Here is a 21,483-nt window from a genome sequence, read left to right on the forward strand (position 1 = left end):
TGTGAGAATCTCATTGGAAACAAGGGTGGCTGAGACAAATGCCTGAATGTGTGTATGAGGATGACTTCCTCTGTTGTAAAATGTGTATTCTGAATGGTTCAAAATGTGACACTAAAGCTGGGTGGACACTGTGCCACTTTTTCACTCGTAGCACTCAGCTTCAGCTCAAACTGTACAACTTCCTCGCAGGGCAGATCTCACGAGTCAGGTGCTCACACTGTACTACCCGGTTCTCAGATGCGACCTGACTGCTCACACTGTACGTCTGGTAGCAACACGTCGGACCTAAAATATATGCTAAAAATAGCAATTTTTACACAACACGTCAGACTTTTTTGTCTAGTCTTGCCTGTTGTCCTTCGGGAGTGCTGCAGGAGGACACACAGGGATTTATGGGGGTTGGATGAGGAAAACGAAATAAAGAAAGTAAATCTGTGATTTGTGATCAGTTTAATTTGACATGAACACGACAAACACGCTTTCTTGACAATCCTTGTCATTGTGTGTAAAAAAACATGTAGAAATAGAAACGAACAATGTGTGTTATTAGGGAAATTGCGGGCGAGCAGTGTTGATGCATGTTGTACAGCGCTTTGTGATTTATATCTGAGAAAGGCGCTATATAAATAAACTTTTACTTACTTACTTACTATGATTGCGCATGCGCCGTGAGCGGTTCTGGTACTTTTTGGGTCGCAGCCGCTCGCTGCGCCGCTTCAACCCTCACGAGGAACGAGCAAAATATCAAACTATGGCGTTTAAAGCGTGCCACAACCCGTGCACGCGCATTGGGTCCACAGCGCGCGTGTGAACGGGACTCGCGAGCGCAAATATACATGGCGAGAGGTCATTTGTGCACTGAGAGGGAGCAAACTGTGTCTGTGAGCGCACAAGGATGTGCACAAGTGACAAACCTGCGTGCGCGCGTTGTCAACGAGCACACGGCAGAGGAAAACGTGCGCGCGCAGCAGCCTCTGTGCGCGCTCGGCAGCCTCTCTGCGCGCTCGGTTTCTGACTCCTGCTCGCTCGGCTGTAAGGGCTTTTGGCACTCTGGAGGCGTGGCCTGTGGCAGATCTTGTCTGTCCTCTGATTGGTTAGTTCACCCCGCACTTTACCCTCTATCTATATAAAAAAGTCTGATGTTCAGTAGTTGCTGGCGTAGCTCAGCTGGGAGAGCGGGTGACTCTTGCCCCGGAGGATCCAGGTTCGAGTCCGGGCAAGGAAAATGTAGTAGACGTCATGTTAATTTTTCTTAATTTCAGGTATTTTACAGTTGTGACCGTTCAACTGTCATTAAACGTCCGAATGTTTGCTGGGCAGTGTTTTAAAAAGTGCACATAAGCTAGATGGTTTTAACCATATAAAATTACATTTTTTGTGATACTGGAAAAATACATACTGAAATAAAACTACTGATTGAAAACTTTATGACTGTGGTTGTACAATATATGACTCACTAATACACTGCAAACTCCCTTAGAGTGGGGCTTCCAGAGAGAGAGAGAGAGAGAGAGAGAGAGAGAGAGAGAGAGAAGTTCTTGCCTCATTAATGAATTGTTTATTTTTTTCAGTATTTAATTGACAAATTATCCTTTCAAATAATTAATTGATGAGTTTCATAATTGTCCATTTAGAATTGTTGAATGGACTGAGTCAAGTTTGGTGCACTTTATATATTTCAAAACATGTTTTTTTTTTATTTTAATGATGCATATAAATAATTTAAATGTTAATTTAATGAAATATTTCTATTTTTTCATTACCTCACCCTTGTTTTGACAAAAACGGGACCTTGCTGGATAATATCATGGAGAAACTATTTGTTCACAGTACATGGCTCAGTGAGGATCTGTGTAAAGGAGGAGATACTCAGAAATCTGTCTGCAGATTGTTACAACCCAGACTGGAAGTGGTGGGCTGTAATAAGAAAGGAGACCAAACAGAGGAGTGGGGGTTCAACAACTGATTTATTTAACAAAAGTAAGGATTTACTAAAGCAAGTTAGTGAACAGAAAATGGCCATCTCAAGGTTTTACTCGGATGTCCCTCAGCAGGGTGCAGCACTGTTGAAGGTCATCTGAATGAAAGCTTGATATGCAGTTTCTTTATGAAATGGACAATTATGTAACTCATCAATTAATTATTTGAAAGGATAATTTGTCAATTAAATACTGAAAAAAATAAACAATTCATTAATGAGGCAAGAACTTTTCTCTCTCTCTCTCTCTCTCTGGAAGCCCCACTCTAAGGGAGTTTGCAGTGTATTAGTGAGTCATATATTGTACAACCACAGTCATAAAGTTTTCAATCAGTAGTTTTATTTCAGTATGTATTTTTCCAGTATCACAAAAAATGTAATTTTATATGGTTAAAACCATCTAGCTTATGTGCACTTTTTAAAACACTGCCCAGCAAACATTCGGACGTTTAATGACAGTTGAACGGTCACAACTGTAAAATACCTGAAATTAAGAAAAGTTAACATGACGTCTACTACATTTTCCTTGCCCGGACTCAAACCTGGATCCTCCGGGGCGAGAGACACCCACTCTCCCAGCTGAGCTATGCCAGCAACTACTGAACATCAGACTTTTTTATATAGATAGAGGGTAAAGTGCGGGGTGAACTAACCAATCAGAGGACAGACAAGATCTGCCACAGGCCACGCCTCCAGAGTGCCAAAAGCCCTTACAGCCAAGCGAGCAGGAGTCAGAAACCGAGCGCGCAGAGAGGCTGCCGAGTGCGCACAGAGGCTGCCGCGCGCGCACGTTTTCCTCTGCCGTGTGCTCGTTGACAACGCGCGCACGCAGGTTTGTCACTTGTGCACATCCTTGTGCGCTCACAGACACAGTTTGCTCCCTCTCTGTGCACAAATGACCTCTCGCCATGTATATTTTCGCTCGCGAGTCCCGTTCACACGCGCGCGAGTCCCGTTCACACGCGCGCTGTGGACCCAATGCGCGTGCACGGGTTGTGACACGGGTATGACGCGATATCAAACACTCCAGATGTCCATGCGAGCTCACGATTGCTGATCGGTAGCTGGTCACGTGGTATTAATCTCCTCTCGTAACCCCCTGTACTCTACACGACGCTCAGCGCAAAACTTGCCCCGATCTTGTGGATTCTCGCACGAGTGGAAAATCGGCTCAAAAGAGTGAAAAAGTTGCACAGTGTACGCCCAGCTTAAGGAGAGGAGAGAAGAGAGGGGTTGAAAGGGATGCCTGTGTGCGTGATTGAGTGAGCGATTGAGTCAGTCTTTCAGGGTGGCTCACTTGTTTTTGAAAGCAAAGATGGTCAGCAGGAATAAACAATTGGATGCTGTTTGCTGAATGGTTATAAATGATCATCTAGTCTTAAAAGTTGGAACTTCTTTCTTTCATTGTAAACTGATACCCGCAGCATTTACTGGCAGAGCTTTGCTGCAATTGTTTACAAGTGGAAGCCGTCAGATGGACTGTTGATAGGGGTGGCTGATGCCGACCTGAATGGAATGTGCTTAGAATGAGCAGTTAGTTGCTTGGTAAGAACCCCCACCAGTGATTCCCTTGTATCGGATGCATTTACAGAACAAAACGTAAGTCGATGCTTTGTGAGCTGAGAGTAAAGCCCTTTTCAGATAGACATTCTGGAATATGTGTGGACAATTCAATCCGGTTTTTAACCGGAACTGTGTTTTCAGACACACCACTTTTGTACCGGAACTTGTCCTTTCGGCTGCCTTCACACAGCAGGGAAAAATTCCAGATGTCGGGGGGGGGGGATGGTGCGGCGGGCGTACATGCGTCATTTACTCAAATAAAGCCATTCTGTCAAACATGACAGACGAAGAGATAGAAATCCTCTCACTGATCGGACTTATGTTAAGCATAATTCTGCGCACACGAAGATGCACAAGAGACCAGGATGATGAAGCTCAATGGTTAAAAGGAATCATGGAAGCGGTGTGATGCGCTCCGTCGCGCGGAGACGGTACCGTAGGAGGCGAGCTGCCATGGCTCACCGCATACTACAGCAGCGGGCTATCTGGGTGCACACAGCGTCCCCCGGTCCCCTCCGCCTCCCACTCCTCCCTGTCCGGAACTCGACCTCACCAGTCTGAAGCAGCCACCTTGGCCGTAACAAGTCCGGACCTGTTACTAGGGGCGTTGTCCGGTTAAATTACGGAAAACGTTATCCGAATGTTTGTATTCAGACACAAAGTTCTTACGGACAGAGTCCGGAACATTTCCGTTTTTCATGGCCTGTCTGAAGGGGGCTTAAGAGAAGATAGGGGGTGGCTGAGACAAATGCCTGAATGTGTGTGTGTGTGTGTGTGTGTGTGTGTGTGTGTGTGTGTGTGTGTGTGTGTGTGTGTGTGTGTGTGTAATGATGACTTCCACTGTTGTAAAATTTGTATTCTGAATGGTTCAAAATGTGACACTAAAGCCGGGCGTACACTGTGCGACTTTTTCACTTGTAGCACTCAGCTTCAGCTCAAATTTTACGACCTCCTCGCAGGGCAGATCTCACGAGTCATGTGCTCACACTGTACAACCCAGTTCTCGGATGCGATCTGACTGCTCACACTGTACATCTGGTAGCAACACGTCGGACCTAAAATATATGCTAAAAATAGGAGTTTTTACTCAACACTTCAGACTTTTTTGTCTTGTCTTGCCTGTTGTCCTTCGGGAGTGCTGCAGGAAGACACACAGGGATTTATGGGGGTTGGATGAGGAAAACGAAATAAAGAAAGTAAATCTGTGTTTTGTGATCAGTTTAATTTGACATGAACACGACAAACACGCTTTCTTGACAATCTTTGTGAGTAAAAAAACGTGTAGAAATTAAAACGAACAACGTGTGTTATTAGGGAAATAGCGGGGAGCGGTGTTGATACAGGATTGCGCGTGCACCGTTAGCGGTTCTGATACTTTTTGGGTCGCAGCTGCTCGCAGCGCCGCTTCAACAGTGCGATACCCTCACGAGGGACGAGCGAAATATTAAACACTCCAGAAGTCCGTGCGACCTCACGACTGCTGATCGGTAGCTGGTCACGTGGTGTTAATCGCCTCTCGTAACCCCTTGTACACTACACGACCGCTCGGCGCAAAACTCGCCCCGATCTCGTGGATTCTCGCACGAGTGGAAAATCGGCTCAAAAAAGTGAAAAAGTCGCACAGTGTACGCTCGGCTTAAGGAGAGGAGAGGGATTGAATGGGATGCCTGTGTGATTGAGTGAGTGAGCGATAGAGGAAGCAATGGGGTGGACTAATGAGCTGATGAGACAAATGTCTCTATGGTGACCCCCTTTGTTGTAAATTTAACACTAGGATAAAGAGAAGCTGAGACAAATGTCTGTATGGATGCTGAAATGGATCCAAGCTTTTAAAAAGGCAAGCAGGTATGGAGGGAGGGATGTGGGGTCTCACGTGTGAAAGGGAGGGGTTGTGAGGCTAACACAAACCAGTTATCAATCCTAACTTCAAGTGTCATTACACAACAGTCATCAGTTCATTTCTTGACATATAGGGCCATTAAAGATCATATCACAAAAGGGGACTACTAACAATACACCTGCCAAGTTTGATGAAAGGTAGTTTGGGGCATAAAGGTCAAAGAACAATAGACCTGTCAAAAACCGTGACGAAGGGTGGTTCCTTATACTCTGCAACAGTTAAAACCTACCTACCTGGTTACTCTACATACGTATTTCATGAGCGTTTTTAACTGAGAAGTTTAAAAACTAATAATACAAAAGTTCATACATTTTTTCATTTGTAAGTTGAGTAAATGTTATTCTTTATACCGCTGCACCTTGTCAATTGTTACTCTTGTGTTTTGTAATGTATTGTCTTGTCATTTCTTTGTGTCTGATAAGACACGACATAATCTTTTGAGGCTGGACAGATAGCAAACAGACAACAGTCAGAATGACACCGCTTTGTTGTCAGTGAAACAAAAAATAATGTAATGATCTGCTCTTAAGCAATTTTTACTTTCACCCCACCCCTTCATCAACCACTCCTCCCCCTTTCTCTCATCTGTTCATCCCTCTGTCACCAACATCACAATACTCTTGAAGATTTTGTTTAGCTTCTGTCTGTAATTAATTCTATTCCTAACATTAATATAATTTATCTCTTGTATCGGATCTAAAATGCTGAGAAACACCCCAAAATCCCACATTTTGTTTGCCTGCGCTTTCATTGCTATTGCTGTGTAAGTATTCTATTTATTTTCCTATCGTAGTGCAACCGTGTGTGTGTGTGTGTGTGTGTGTGTGTTGGGGGGGGGGGGGGGTGTCAATGGATATGTACAAAAAGTATTTCTATATTCAGCCTAAATAATAAGCTGCATACAATTCATGCAGGGAGAATAGCCTAATTGCAAGCATGAAACTGCCTTGCTTATAAGTGCCTTAGATGGATACATTTATATGATCAAGTAGGCTATCTATATTTTCAGAATATGTAGGATTTTGTGTTTTTTAATGTAAATCCAATGACTTGCTGCACAGCCACACATTTTTACGTATGTTTAACGCTATGTTCCTGACTTAGGATGTGTTTTTTTAAAGTAAAGTAGGCTATTCACATTAAATGCATAACAAAGATAAAGTAAAACAAGTTAAATGACAACAAATATGCTTCAGCAGCATAAGGAGGTAGTTGCCCATTATTTTGATGCACATATAGGCATCATAGATCACCATTTTGCCAATTTTAATGTGCGTTTTAGTGAAGTGTGAAAGATGAGAGAAAGAAATAGTTACTAAAATCCAACATCCCATTTCAAATGAAAACAGACTCATTTAATGTGCAGTATGTATTTTCATCATCACCATCAACCTTTATTTATAAAGCACATTAAAACGACGACAATGCCAACCAAAGTGCTGTACACGACAATATGTCACCAAACTAGATACAGCAACATAAAGTAGATAAAACAAATAAAAACTATAATAACAAAAAAAAAAACAGGAAAGCACAAGGGTTAAACAGTCTCAGCCAGGAAGGCCAGGGAATAAAAATAAGTCTTCAAATGCACTTTAAAAGTGGGAAGGGAGGGGGCAAGTCGGACCGCCAGGGGGAGTTGGTTCCAAAGTTTAGGCACACAAATTGAAAAAGCCTGTTCGCCACGGGCCATATAGCGGGCAAGAGGGACAAGCAGAAGGTGCCGGTCAGAGGACCTCAGGGTTCGCATCAGAACATAGGGACTCAAAAGATGTGCCAAATAAGAGGGGGCCATTTCATGAATAGATTTGTAAACCAACAGAAGAATTTTGAACTTAATACGAAACCGAACTGGAAGCCAGTGTAAATTTGCCAAAACAGGGGTGATATGCTGCCGTCGGTCTATGCCCGTAAGGAACCTTGCGGCAGCATTCTGAACCAATTGGAGACGTACCACTGAAGAGGAGGGAATACCATATAAGAGAGAGTTGGCATAGTCCAGATGTGACGTTACAAAGGCATGAACAACTGACTGAAGATCTTTTTTGTTCAGGACAGATTTTAGTTTGGCCAGCCAGTGAAGTTGAAAGAAACAAGACTTGACTACCTGATTTATCTGTGCATCCATTTTAAAAAAGCGTCCAGAATGACCCCCCAAATTTGTAATTGTTGGCTTCACCAAAACTGACAATGACGGGGGCATTTTGTTAAGTGTTGATTTGTATGACTCATACTAAATCTATTCCTCCTATGATGTGGCATCTACAAAAGAATCCAGGGTGCAGCTTGTTCCAAGCAAGTGCATCGCAATGATTCATTTAATTGTCACTTCCCTCCAGGCACATACAAGACTTCCGCCAAATCTGGTTGCACAAGGTGGATTTTGTTTACTGAACACATATCTTGAAAGAAACAGAGGGTTTGGAGACACATACATTTTTAAGTTAGTTTAACTGTCAATAAAATAGTTTTTATCAAAGTTACCTTATAAAAATGTGTCCAATAAGAAAGAATGATGTTAAAAGAAATATTCCTAACTTTTATGTAAAAGTAATATTTATGATTGAGCAAAAATGTTTGTTCTGGCTTAACTTAAAATAAATAAAATGTAATAGGTGTGTAGACATGATGCTGTTTCTGTTGCTGTTTTGCATTTGGACACTTTTGATGGCAGTGTGAATAAAAGAGTATTTTAAACGTTACTGACTTGATAAACTGGTTTCTTTGGGTCTTTACAGGGGATTCTACTTTTACATAAAAGACAGCCTTCCACCTATCCGGTAAGAGCAGCTCAGGTTTTTGCAGCAAAAGGGAAGAATTTATTAAAACAATCTGTTAATTTAGAAATATTCACATTTATCTTATGAAATTATTCAATCATGTATCATTTTTACACGTGTGTTTTTCTCGTAGAATTTATCAGGATTGTCCTTCCCCTGACTTGGAAACTCAGACAAAAAATACTGAAGGGTCTGAGGACTGCAAGGACCAAGGCAAGTGGAAGATTGGTGACCTGGTGATGACGCCTGGGTAAGACGCAACTTTTATGTTCCATTGAACATGACTGCTTCAGATCTAGATAAATGTGCCGTCATAAATTTAAAATCCCCTTCAAAAAATAGAAATGATTAATCGGTTCATTTATAAATACTGCACCTGTTGTGGCGTGAATTTGCTGAAATGTTGACTTTTAAAAAACAGTACATTTCCTTTAGGTGGTGAAAATCTTTAACAAAGTGATCAGCTTTTTTTGCACAAAGCCTTGTGAAACATTTCTTTTATAGCAATAATTTTATTACAACCTATTAATTTACCTGAGATCTGGACATTTTGCATGGCATGTGACAGAGAACAAAAATTCACTCATTTTATTTTTCCTCTTAGGCAAAGTGTCTACCGAACACAGCAATTTAAATAAAATTTAAATGTTCATTTGAATATTCATGTCATGACTGTGGGGAGTTTTCCTGACCCAAGACATGCAGAATCAAACGAGGAGATCAGGGAGAAAACAAATATTTATTAAAAAGGCAACTGAGGGTGTACCGCCAGACGTGGAGGTGATGCTGAGCACAGCTCCGGGACTGGGTCTTTAGAGATAACAATGGTGAGGGGTTGGGCAGAGAGGAACAAAACTATGAGGACTCAGTCTCTGTGGTTCTTACTGTGGGCAGAAATCCTGGAGCTTAGGAGGGCAGGCAGGACTGGGGTGAGCAGCATCTGTAGTTATCCAAAATCCAAGGGGGGTGAGTGGTGGGAGAGCCGGTCGGTCCAGGGGTGGAGGGAGATCTGACTCGAAGGTGATGTCCAGGTTATAGAGGTGGTCTGAGGCGAGAGTTCCTGGCGAGGACAAGGCTCAGTAAATTTAACAGCATTTACTAACGTGGGCACAAAAACAAGGACTATGGCTATCGTTATCTCAAGTTGGCAAGAGCTACCCAAAGTGAGTAATCATCCGGCAAAGTGAAGTGATCTCCCAGCTCCTTATAAACACTGGACCGGTTGATTAGGAATAGCCTGCAGCTGGCCGCTCTCCGGAACCGCCCACCTGCAGATACTTGAGGCGCAATGAACAGAATGGTGCTGACTCAACTCAGATCCTGACAGTTCATGCAAACATTGTCCTCCTGGGTGTGAGTGAACCAAATTACTGCATAATTTTCCTACCAAGGGAAATTGTGGACTTCTTGCTAAAAAAACTGTTTAACCCTCTCAGGCTCAAAATAAGTTTTGATAAAAGGACGAACAACTAAGTCCTTCAGGGGTACTTCTGAGTTAAAAAATGCTCATGAAATACGTATGTGGAGTAACCAGGTAGGTAGGTTTTAACTGTTGCAAACCTGCAACGCCTGCCTCCAGAGGGTTAATAAAATTACTGAATGAGCACTTTGTGGATATTAATATGATGTTAAGTCTGTTAAAGTGCTGGAATATTGATCTAGCCATTAGATTCAATGTCAGCTGTTTCGGTGTTAAAGTAGCTACAGGGTTTTGCCTCAAGAACATGGAAAGGACTCATGGAGACAGACTCTAGGAGAACTGGACAGGACCATATAGGTCAAAGGATGAGTAACGACAGAGCATAGAGCTCTGGAGCCCCTGGCATCACTACCAAACACGTGATTGTGCTTTCTTGTTTTATCTTTATTTAAACTATCATTTCCCAGACTTCACGTTTAAACTGTTATGTTTTATTATTGCCCTCCTGTCTTAACAACATGATGCAGATCCCTGATTAAAAAATGGTGTAATTATAAGCAGAGTGAGGCTCTACATTATCTGCAGTTGCATAGGAAATCTATGAGTCCTGCTTTACCCCTGACCATGTTTTTCTCTTCCAGACTCAAATATGCCCAGCCAAACACACAACAGGGGTGAGCATTTTCCATGTGTCTGTGTAAAACAAATAACTTAAAAAACATTCAAATGTCTTTTTATGATTCATATTAAAACCACGGTATGAAACTGTAAGATGGTAAAATTGTGAATACAATAAAATGTTGTTTCAACATCACAAAAGAGTAGTAACGATTTACTTTTGTATGAAATTGTTTTCCAAGACGCACTGATGTGAACTCTGTGACAAACTGGAATGTTCCTTTGGTCTGGGAAGGGACATTTGACCCAGTGGTCATTGATGAGATCTACAGGGAAATGGACCCAAGAATAGCTGTGGTGGTTTTCGCTGTTGGCAAGTATGTCCACAGAACTACCACCATTAGCTGTCCTAAATAATAGTGGTTTTTTTCTTCCCCTCAATTTTGATGTTATCTCTGCTCGTCTCTATCTTTTCTGAACAGATACACACGTTTTCTGAAGGGCTTTCTTGAGACGGGTGAAAAGTTCTTCTTTATTGGCTTCAGAGTCACTTACTATATTTTCACAGACAATGAGAAAGAAGTTCCTAAGGTGAGTTGTGTTATTAATTTAAGTAAATTTTTTCTTTGCATATTGCATTATTGTTTTTTGGGGAATAAATAATATTTGATGTCTAATTCTTGTACAAGAGGAAGTACAGATTACATTAACTAAGACTAAAAACAAAATTGCCTGTACATTATAAAATAATTAGTAAACTTTATATAAACTTTAAATATTTTTTGACTATGGTTAGAAAAGAATACAGACTTCCCTTAAATACCTAACTATATATGGTAGATAGGTCCAACTCTGGTCTTATCCTACATGATCTAGTTGGTTCTCTGCTCCAGCTCACATGTTAATTAACTGTTCAACGTGTCTTCAAGCAAAATATTCAAATCAAGTGTGCAGAGAAACATCTAAATATGTTGGATAAGAGCCCCCAGAACCAGGGTTGGGCACCACCGTAAGTAGATTAAACCTGTGATAGGTGAAACTTAGACTGATTTAGGCGCCAGGCAAGAATGGCAAGTGTACAAGAGAATTTTTAGGAACCAATAAGGTTGCAGTGATGAAAGAAAGGTCTTGAACATATAACCAGGAACTTTAAACCAGGAAATAAAAAGAATGTTTCTTGATTATCACCAAACCTCTTTCGTTACTTGAAGAGAATGCCAATCATCACTGAAACCAAATATTTAACATTATTTTCGTTGGAACAGAAAAGGTGTGGTAGGACTCATCCAAGCAGGTCTCAAATGTGTTTTGTATTTACTTGAGCTGATTCTAAATAAGAATGTATTACCTAGTTTTGGATGTGCACTGCACTGGGATAAAAAGTAAACATCTCCATAACTACATTTGTCAGACAGGTCCAAAAGCAACAACTCCAACACTGAACTTTCCTTTAGGCTATTTTCAAGTCTGAGCTTGACACAGACATTTTGGGGGGGGGGGGGGGGGGGGGGGTTTAGAATATTTGATCTGGACTTAGATTAGTCTGTTAACCCTGTGCAGCTTATCCTTGGAAAAGAAAACTAATCAGCTTTGGCACTTATAGCATTTCCTAACAGGCATTTTGCAATTAAAATTTTTAATTGTTGTACTGTTTCACATTATTTCTATGACTTTTCAGATTGAAATGGGTACAGGCAGAAACATCACAATTCTATCTGTCCCTCCTGCCAGCCGGTGGCAGGATGTTGTTCTTGGTCGGATGAAGTGGGCCACCGTCTCCATTGAACAAAGGGTATATACTGTCTACACTCAGAATAATCCACGGAAGTTTCTGTTTTTGTCTATTCACCAGTTGTTTTTTTTTTTTTCACCTTAACTATGGTTTCAGATTCGTAATGAGGCAGATTATCTATTCATGATGGACATCGACAGCATTTTCTACAACCGGTTTGGAGCAGAGTCTCTCAGTCGTCTGTCAGCTGTACTCCACCGAGCCTACTACAAGGTTTCACCTTTATTCTGCCCTTAAATCAAAATCACTCTAACTAAAGTCTTTATATAGTTAAAAAAAAAAACATTTACCCCACCTTTAATCTGTTCTGCATACTGTTATGCTCAAATTTTACAAATAAATGTCTTGTTTTCTAACCGTCAAATCAAAGTCATCCCATGGGGAGATTAACTAAAAAAATATTTTGGTCAATTGAAAGTGTGCTTCGGTATAAAAATCTATATAAGTTATGTATAGTCAATATTAGGGGTGTTCCAATTCAGCATTTAATCAATGCATTGCGATGTGACACGTGCTAACTCAAAATTAATAAATAAATGCTCATGATCGATTATAAATAAATGGAGAAAACAGGGTAGGCCGGTATTCAGCATGTTTTAGTTTAAATCCTGTTTCAACACACCTGATTTTAGTCAACAGGTAATTAACATGTTCCTGCAAAGCCTGTTGAGCTGCTACACAGGTAATTCAACCACTGAATCAAGTGTGTAGCTCCGTGGAGCAGAGAAACCACTAAAATGTGTTGGATACTGGGCCTCCAGGACCAGAATTGAATCTGTCTGCTCGAGGGTACGGACCACCAGAAAAAACAAAACCACAATGGCAAAAGCTTATATATTAGTTTTAACCACTGAGCATGATTTACTCATCAGGAGGATTAAAAGAAAGTTGCATACAGTCTGCCTTTACTTGCAGATAGCTAACATTCTTAAATAAAAACCAGGAAGCTTCATTCTGTGTTGGCTTGATTTACTGGAGTACTGTAAAACTGCAAACAGACAGAACATAAAAAAATACATTTCACAATCTTAATAGAGCAAGTTTAACATTCAGTTATAACACAGAATGACTTACAACTCAAACCAGCAACTATATTAGAGAGGGGTTAAAACAATTATAATTTTCACAGAAAACTAACGCCAATATCGCCAAATATATTCTTACAAAATGCAAATTAAAAACATGTTAAATTATTAAATTTTGAGTTTAACAGAAACTAAAATCTGCTATCAATCAAATACTTAAAGATACTTAGTAAGCTGTGTTGTTTTTGGCGGGCATCTTTGTTTTAGTCCGAGTCTTTATGACGAAAACCCATTTTAGTCTCAGTTTTAGTCGACTAAATCTCAAAAAGGTTGTAGTCGACAAAGATATTTGTTTTAAATTTTACAAAACAATAAACAAAGTATTAATCTCTAACAAATGCATTTATAGGTCAGACATGTACTCTGAGCTACTGGAGTGAGTTTCAGATAACATCATTTATTTTATGGCTATGGGACAAAATCTCAGCTGCCCCAGATTTTGTAAAACAATAATCCCCAGACTGATGTCATTTTTTTACTTTACTGATAATCACAATAATGTTTATAATTTATTGATGCAGATCTGTGCATCACTCTGTAGATATCCACTGACGAAATTTATGGTTTTCTTTCTTTAACAGAATGGACTCTCAGAGAGCATAAAGAGTATTCTACACAATATTTAAATAGAAATAAAGAATGTGTTTGTTTAATTTATTATTTAAGTTTTAGTGTCAGTAATGTTTTTTCCATAAGGCTGCAGTGTTTTGAGTTTTCATGAGCCAACAAAATTAAAATGAATAACCCAGTTCTGCTCTTGAGCATCAGCAGTGATGCTCCTAAACATTTAGATGGGCTTAAACTGTTATGCTGTTGGGTTAAAATGTAGGAATGTGAACCGTTGTTAGGAATCAGAGAGCAGAGACAATAATCCTGACGCACTGGTTTTAAAACATTTGTTTTAAATGTGTTCAGATATCATTCAGGTCATTGGATGTTCAGGATAGGGTTTGTGTCATCTGATACCTGCACACACTGCACAAACAACATTCCTGACAATTACATCCACGCACTGTGGTCCTGTCCACCTGTTCAGGAATTTTGGGGTAGAGTATGTGAAGACCTGTCAAAGTGTCTGAAATGTCATATCCCAACTTCCCCCTCTCTTCGTTTACTGGGAAACCTGGACGATGTCCCGATTGAAACATCTTTGGTTCGCGTGGTTGTAAGTTCAGTAAGATCACCCCCATCACCCTCATTGAATGTAATGTAAATGCTTCCCCCCCCCCCCCCCCCCCCCCCCCCCCCGACTTCCCGGAGCGACAACGCAGCTTCTAGGGGCTGGCGGGACGTCTCTCTATATGCCTATATCATGCGTTACTCCCCAATGCAGGTAGCTTTAAGGGCACGCGCAGAGCGGCAAACCATTTCCATCATGGCGAGCTGCCGGAGCAACACTTTTGTCTCTTTCAAAGCATTTCCATTTATTCGTCATACCAACACGGATAAAATGGCAACAAAACTGTTAGGACCACAAAGACCAAATCTCAACATCAAACAAGCAGCAGTTAAAGGCGGGAAATCCTACAATCGAGGATTTTCGAGAAGGTGGTATGACCAGACGAGCTGACGTGTTCCGGCATCTGTTTGGCCTTTAGTGAACCTTGGTTTGCCGTCAGTATTTGTTTTCCGGGAACGTTAGATTTACAAATTAAGCACTGGTTGGACCAGAGAAACCTCTAAAACGAGCTGAATACCGGCCCTCGAGGCCCGAACTTGAATAGCCCTGATCTAGTTCATCGCTAATTCTACTGCCAAAACTGAAGCACGACTCCAAGCTAGGTACTGTGTGTACTTGTCTGGGAGCTAACTTGGAAATATATAATTAACTTGTGATCATTCCTGTCGGTTCACATTCTATGTTGCTTTCTGTCTTTTTTTTGTGCCTGAAGAAGAAGAAGAAGAAGAAAACATATTTTCTATAGCACCTCTCAAGATAAAAATCACAAGGCGCTTCACAAAAACAAAAAATGTAAAAATATAAAAAAGAATTTAGAAAATGATTAAAAATATATTGAAATAAGCAAAAAAAGTAGACAATTGTGATTAAAAATGTGAAGAAAGAGAGAGAGTGAAGAGGAAATAGGGAAATTAGTGAATCCTGAGGAAGGTGGAATAGAGCTCAGGGAGTTGACGTCACTTCTCCCAGCATGCAACAGTTCAAATCGAAACGGCGCCATATTGGCAGGCAGAAGCCCGCAGCTGGAGTATTTGTTATTGTCAGAAAACTCAATCAGATGGGAAATATGGTAGATTCCTGTTGTGCCCCAGGATGCAGAACAGACGCGGATGACATAAGGAATGAGCCATCTACAGGATTCCCCAAGATCCGGAGCGTCGCAAAAGTTGGATCATTGTAATAAAAGGCGCTAGTGACTGGGCTAAAATGAAGCTGTGGGACCCCGAGAGTAAAGGTTTTCACTTATGCAGCGACCACTTCATATTAGGTACTTAAACCAACGTTTCCTCAACTGTGTGTGGTATTTATTTTAAATGCTTTCATTATGATTCTTAGTGGGCTTCCTAAACTTGTTTTGGCGTGGCTTTTTCTGTCTTATTACTCATAGTAACAAGTAAACATCACGTAAAATGTTGCCTCGTGAGTTCTGCGTGTTTTATGATGACAGCAATTAACCGGCTAAGCTGTATTTAATTTTTAAGCAATGGTTGATCAATTGTCAGATCCGCTTATCCGGAGTCGGGTTGCGGGGGCAGTAGCGTCGAGAGGCCCAGACTTCCCTCTCCCCAGCCACTTGAGCCAGCTCCTCCGGAGGAATCCCAAGAGGTTCCCCGGCCAGGTCCGGTAAGAAGTCCGCTCCGACAGCTTCTGGCATTTTTAAAAAGTATCCCAGGGGCACGGTAAGGGTCGGAGATGTTTAGTCTATTTAATTTCTGACTATATAAAACAATTTCTTCAGTTTTAAAGTGTGTAGTAAACTCTGACGAAGTAAAATCCAAGCCGATCCCGTTCATTTTGTTTACATTTGTTGCCTGCCAACATGGCGTCTACTCTCTGAGAGTCACGTGACGTCCGGAGCTCTATAGGCAGGGAGAGCAGAACAAGAAGAGGGTGATGAAGGTCACACCAAAGCCAGCTTGAACAAGTGAGTTTTCAGCTGGTTTTTAAAGGAGTCCACTGAGTCCACTGATCTCAGGCTCAGGGGGAGAGAGTTCCAGAGTCTGGGGGCCACAGCAGCAAATGATCTGTCACCTTTGGTCTTTAGCCTGGTGCGTTGCACAACCAGTAGGCTTTGATCACTGGACCTCAGGGACCTGCTGGGGGTGTAGGGACTGAGAAGATCACCAATGCAAGATGGTGCTTGTCCATGTAAGGCCCTATAGACCAGAACCCGGGTCTTGTAATGAACCCTGAAGTTGACTGCCAGCCAATGAAGCTGGAGGAGAAGCGGGGTGATGTGGGTGTGTTTGGAGGACTTGGTCAGAAGCCGAGCACATGCATTCTGAACCACCTGCAGACGCTTCAGGGGGGTTTTGCTCAGACACGTGAAAAGAGAGTTACAGTATAAGCGTGAGGAGATGAATTCAGTCCCACACCCAGGGACATTTCAAGTTCTTTTGGGGGCCAAGGCAAAATATTTAGAAATTTGTTTCCATGCTGTGGCGTGCATAACCCTTTTCTCTTAAGATGCACGAGCCCACTGGCTCCCTTTCCCCTGCTATCAACGTCTCACTCTCCTGATCAAAGTCCTGCATTAAATCTGTCGTGGATGTGAAAAAAAAACAGAAGATAAGTCCACTGGTGTTGTAGTTTTTTAGTTTATAGGCTCTTCTCTAATGTAAGAGTCAGCCTTTCCCACGTCAATGCCACCCAATTGCACTTTTTAGACATTTCATAACATTGTCAATAACTAAATTTCTTACTTATGTTAATATGTAAGCATTTATCCCCAAGCCAGGATTGTTTCATAACCGAATCATAAACAGTCATTCCTGATGATTTTACTGTTCTGTCTCAGTCAAGAATTAGTAGGTAATAATATTAATGGATTAGATTTATATAGCTCTGTTCTCTTCACCCAAAGCACTTTCCATTATTCACGCATTCTCACATTCACACACTGCCGGTGATGGTAAGCTACCATGTGGCCACAGCATCCCTGGGGCGGTCTGACAGAGGCGAGGCTGCAATTTTGGGCCATCGGCCCCCTCTGACCACCACCAACACAGGCAAGTTGGGTGAAGTGTCTTGCCCAAGGACACAACAGCAGAATACCCCTGGCTAGAGCTGGGATCAAACCCATGACCATCTGATCACATGGCAACCCACTCTACCCCCTGAGCTAATGCTGCCCCTCAGTGTTGAGTTGCTATGCCCCACGTGACTCATTATGCCAGAGATACCACAGTCAATATTTCAGAGACTGATGCAGTGTTTCATCTACATTTTGAGATGCACACACCTGTCCTTGTTGGCTTCTTTCTCTCCTCTCCTGCCTTTCCACCTCTCAAGTTTCTTGTCTCCTTCCTCCTCCTTTTTTTCTCATGGTTCCTGTCTGTGACATCATGTCATCTGGTCAGTAATGTTTTGCATCCACTGTTATTAGTAACATTTTAGCATGAAAACAAGGTAGAAAATGTCTCGACATCAGCAATGAAAGTGGGCAGCATGTCAACCATCAGCGTACAGTGACCTCCATTAGAAAAACCCATATCGGTGGATATGTAGTCTAAACTGATCTGTCAAAATATTCTAAACTTTTAAGTTTATTTTCATTTATTTACAAATAAAAAAACAAAACAGGTTTGCAAAACTAAAAAAATGAAAAAGGAACAGAAAGAAGCAAAACTTATGTTATCTGTTCCCCTTAACCAAAATAAATACAAATGACAACAAAGTTATAGTTAAAAAATGTCTGACCTGATTTATTGTTTTAACTTTGGCAAAAAATGGAGAGAAAACAAATACGCACACAAAAAATATATACTTTTTTCTTATACACAAAAAATAACTAAAAAGAAACAAAGTAGACAATACAATGTGTGTTTTCCCTTTCATTCTCTCCACTTCATAAATACGTCTATCTCATAGCATCATTTAAACTAAGCATTTCATTTTTGATATGTTTATTTAAGGTATATATTGTTTTGGTATTCTTGATTTCAGTACTTAATTTATTCCACATTTTGACTCCATATAACTTCATCATTAGCTGCATTCATGCTGACCAACAACCTGAAAGATCTGTTTGCTTTTGACAGGATTAAGTAAAAATCACAGCAGCTGAAAATAAATGTTTTCATATGTCCAAGAGACAAAACAGCTATGATAACTGCTCAAACATGAGAGGGGGGGACACATAATACAACTATTAATACTTTCATTTTCTAAATGTTGTAATGAGGCAAACAGCTTAGCAGTTTGTATTTAGTTGGACTTTGAATTCAATACGAACAGATCACACCATACACTGTTTACTCATCGCCTTATACAATTTTTGTGTGGAGTAAAGACCCGCACAGACTTCTCACACACGCACACGGCTGGACTTTTCCGTTCATCTTCTGTCCACGTGCTTGGAGATGTCCCTATTCCTGAGAAGTGTGTGCGAACAAACCCTATCGGTGCAGGAGACGACCCAACATTGCCCAGCCCGGTCGGTGCTGGCCCAGATGGGAAACTGCCTCAAGACAAGCCAGGACCCGCCCGCTACCCCAACTCCTACATGCAAACACACGTTAAATTGATATTTACAAACTTTATGCAGACATACAGTTCTAACTTTTATATACAGTTTTGATTATATCGTAGGTTCTGATGTTGGGATTTCATAGATGTAATCTTGACAAATAAAGAATAAGTTTATTATTATTATAAGTTCTATTTCTATGAACAACCACTACTCAGGAATCCATACATCAGTTAAGATAGCAATTATTGCAGGAACTCACTTCAAAATGGTTTAAACATTTCCCTAAATTCATTTGTTCTATCTAAATAGTTTTTTGTTTTCTCCTTTATTTCCCACTCAGAACACACCAAGAGACAGTTTTCCTTATGAGCGTCGGCCGCTGTCCAAGGCCTACATCCCTGCTGGTGAAGGAGACTACTATTACACTGCTGCTGTCTGGGGTGGATATCTGGAGGAGATGTACAAGCTTGTCAAGTAGGAACACTAATTTATATTTCTGGCCTTTAAAAAACACTTTGTTTTCAAAACTATGGTTATTTTATGTCATTATTAATACAGCCAGCAGCTGTGATTAGTCTCAGTTTCCTCTCTGGTATTTTATCAGGTACTGCTACGAACAGTCACAGGAAGATGCTAAAAACAACATTGAAGCTGTGTGGCAGGAGGAGAGTCACCTTAACAGGTACAGTGTTACACAACTTACCAACATCATCATCTATCTAAGATTAAAGAAATACATAAATTTTACATCTGTCATTTCTTTTCTACTCTCAGGTACTTGTTATACAACAAACCAACCAAAGTACTGTCTGCAGAATACCTGTGGTCAGATTATGATAAAGTACCTGCAGACATCAAAGTGGTCAGGATCTCCCAGTTGGTTAAGAATTACGCAGAAGTACGACCAAATGGTGGAAACTGATGTCACCAACCACTCAGGACTTTGCAAGTTTGAATCATTGGTGTGGGTTTTTACAATGTGTGTCTGTGGGTGCAGGGAGGAAGAAAGTAAAATATAAAGTCCATCCATCCATCTTCTGAACCCGCTTTGTCCACGCAGGGTCGCGGGGCGGGGGGTGGGGGGGCTGATGCCTATCTCCAGCAGTCAACGGGCAAATAGGCGGGGTACACCCTGGACAGAGAGCCAGTTCATCGCAGGGCAACACAGAGACACACGGGACAAACAATCATGCACACACACTCACACCTAAGGACAATTTAGACAGACCAGTCAACCTAACAGTCATGTTTTTGGACTGTGGGAGGAAGCCGGAGTACCCGGAGAGAACCCACGCATGCACAGGGAGAACATGCATACTCCATGCAGAAAGATCCCAAGCCGGGAATCGAACCCAGGACCTTCTCGCTGCAAGGCAACAGCTCTAACCACTGCGCAGCCCATAATAAATTATGCTCACATCCAGAATCGAACCCGAGTTCTCAGCACGAGAATCCGACGTCTTACTAGGTGAGCTAAAGCGCCAGTAAAATATAAAATAGCACATATAATCTATATTGAGTCTTTTTATTTTTTTCATTCATCAAAACACTGTCACGATAAGTGACATGAAATACAATGATACACTTTCTTGAAAATGCATTGGGTGATGAGCCCACCAATAAATGAAAGCCAAATATATAAGAGATTATGTTGGTAATCCACTGCAGGCACATGTTATAAAGCAGTGGTTCCTAACCGTTTTTCATTAATGACCCCTTTGCTTGTGTTCAGCACCAGCCTGCCCCCCCCCCCCCCCCCCCAATCTCAACTACTACTTGCGCGCACACACACACACACACACACACACACACACACACACACACACACACACACACACACACACACACACACACACACACACAATGAATAGCAGTTGAGGGGGGTGTTTCTCAATGTCAAAAAACGTTGAGATATGTCATCAGGAACCGCCAACGTGTGTTTCAATGTTCATGTTCTACCAAAGTGTCGGTTCTCCGTTTGTTACCGGTTTAGCTAGCTGAGCAAGGATACACGGGAGTTACCTTGTAGCCTTGCCTTGGTCAAAGGTTTCCCAGAATACAGCGTGGTATTTTCAAAAGGATGGCGGATCAGGAGCTGGCAGCTACTTTGAGGGCAAATTTCCAGTTTACATGTAAATCAACTAATTGTAGGTATCAGGCTGATATCTAAAATTGTTTTTAGAGCCAAAGAAGTTGTCTGTGGTTGGTCAGTTGCTTAGCAGTTGCAGCTTCGGTGGCTAGCAGGTAGTAACTCACGTATTGCATTTAACAAATATATACACAATTTAAAAAGTGAAAGGCTCATTATACATTTATATTGAAACTTATACGTATAAAATCTAATGTTACCTCATGTGTGCCTTGCCAGGCCAGGCGCTCTGACATTGAGAAACACCCTAGTTTTTTCCCTCATTCTCCTTGTTTTATGCTGTTGTGTGTTTCTGTCATGAGCTGAACTCAAGACCCGTAATGATGCCAAACACAGTTAAAGTATATTTTTAAAAAAGTCCTTTTTTTTTTTGGTGGAGTTACCAGATGGGCGAGGCTGGAGACAGAGTCGGAGACAGGCGAAGGTCAAAATGGCAGGCAGAGTACAAGGCAGGGGGCAGGAGAAAAATGAGGTCCGGAGGCAGAGATCAGGCAGGGTGGATGTCTAGAGAATTTACTGGCACAAAGTTTTCAATAATCTGGCAGAG

The 21,483-nt window shown here is 41.3% G+C and overlaps 1 protein-coding gene across 2 annotated transcripts in view; it reads left to right on the forward strand.

Moving 5' to 3' along the window:
* LOC107381862 (globoside alpha-1,3-N-acetylgalactosaminyltransferase 1) overlaps positions 1 to 20,542 on the forward strand; it is a 41,925-nt gene extending 21,383 nt beyond the window's left edge. The window contains exons 1-11 of one of the 2 annotated variants that reach the window (XM_015953781.3): positions 5,399 to 6,204; positions 8,180 to 8,221; positions 8,355 to 8,471; positions 10,283 to 10,315; positions 10,502 to 10,636; positions 10,742 to 10,850; positions 11,938 to 12,051; positions 12,148 to 12,264; positions 19,128 to 19,261; positions 19,392 to 19,469; positions 19,562 to 20,542. In XM_015953781.3, coding sequence (XP_015809267.1) covers positions 6,143 to 6,204; positions 8,180 to 8,221; positions 8,355 to 8,471; positions 10,283 to 10,315; positions 10,502 to 10,636; positions 10,742 to 10,850; positions 11,938 to 12,051; positions 12,148 to 12,264; positions 19,128 to 19,261; positions 19,392 to 19,469; positions 19,562 to 19,709 — 1,089 coding nt within the window. In that variant the 5' untranslated portion in view covers positions 5,399 to 6,142 and the 3' untranslated portion in view covers positions 19,710 to 20,542. Of the gene's footprint in view, positions 1 to 5,398; positions 6,205 to 8,179; positions 8,222 to 8,354; positions 8,472 to 10,282; positions 10,316 to 10,501; positions 10,637 to 10,741; positions 10,851 to 11,937; positions 12,052 to 12,147; positions 12,265 to 19,127; positions 19,262 to 19,391; positions 19,470 to 19,561 lie in introns of those variants that run through there. The other variant, XM_054732190.2, reaches the window with a different exon arrangement.
* The last annotated feature ends 941 nt before the right edge of the window (positions 20,543 to 21,483 follow it).

Source organism: Nothobranchius furzeri, chromosome 9 (assembly GCF_043380555.1).
Source record: "Nothobranchius furzeri strain GRZ-AD chromosome 9, NfurGRZ-RIMD1, whole genome shotgun sequence".
Taxonomy (NCBI): domain Eukaryota; kingdom Metazoa; phylum Chordata; class Actinopteri; order Cyprinodontiformes; family Nothobranchiidae; genus Nothobranchius; species Nothobranchius furzeri.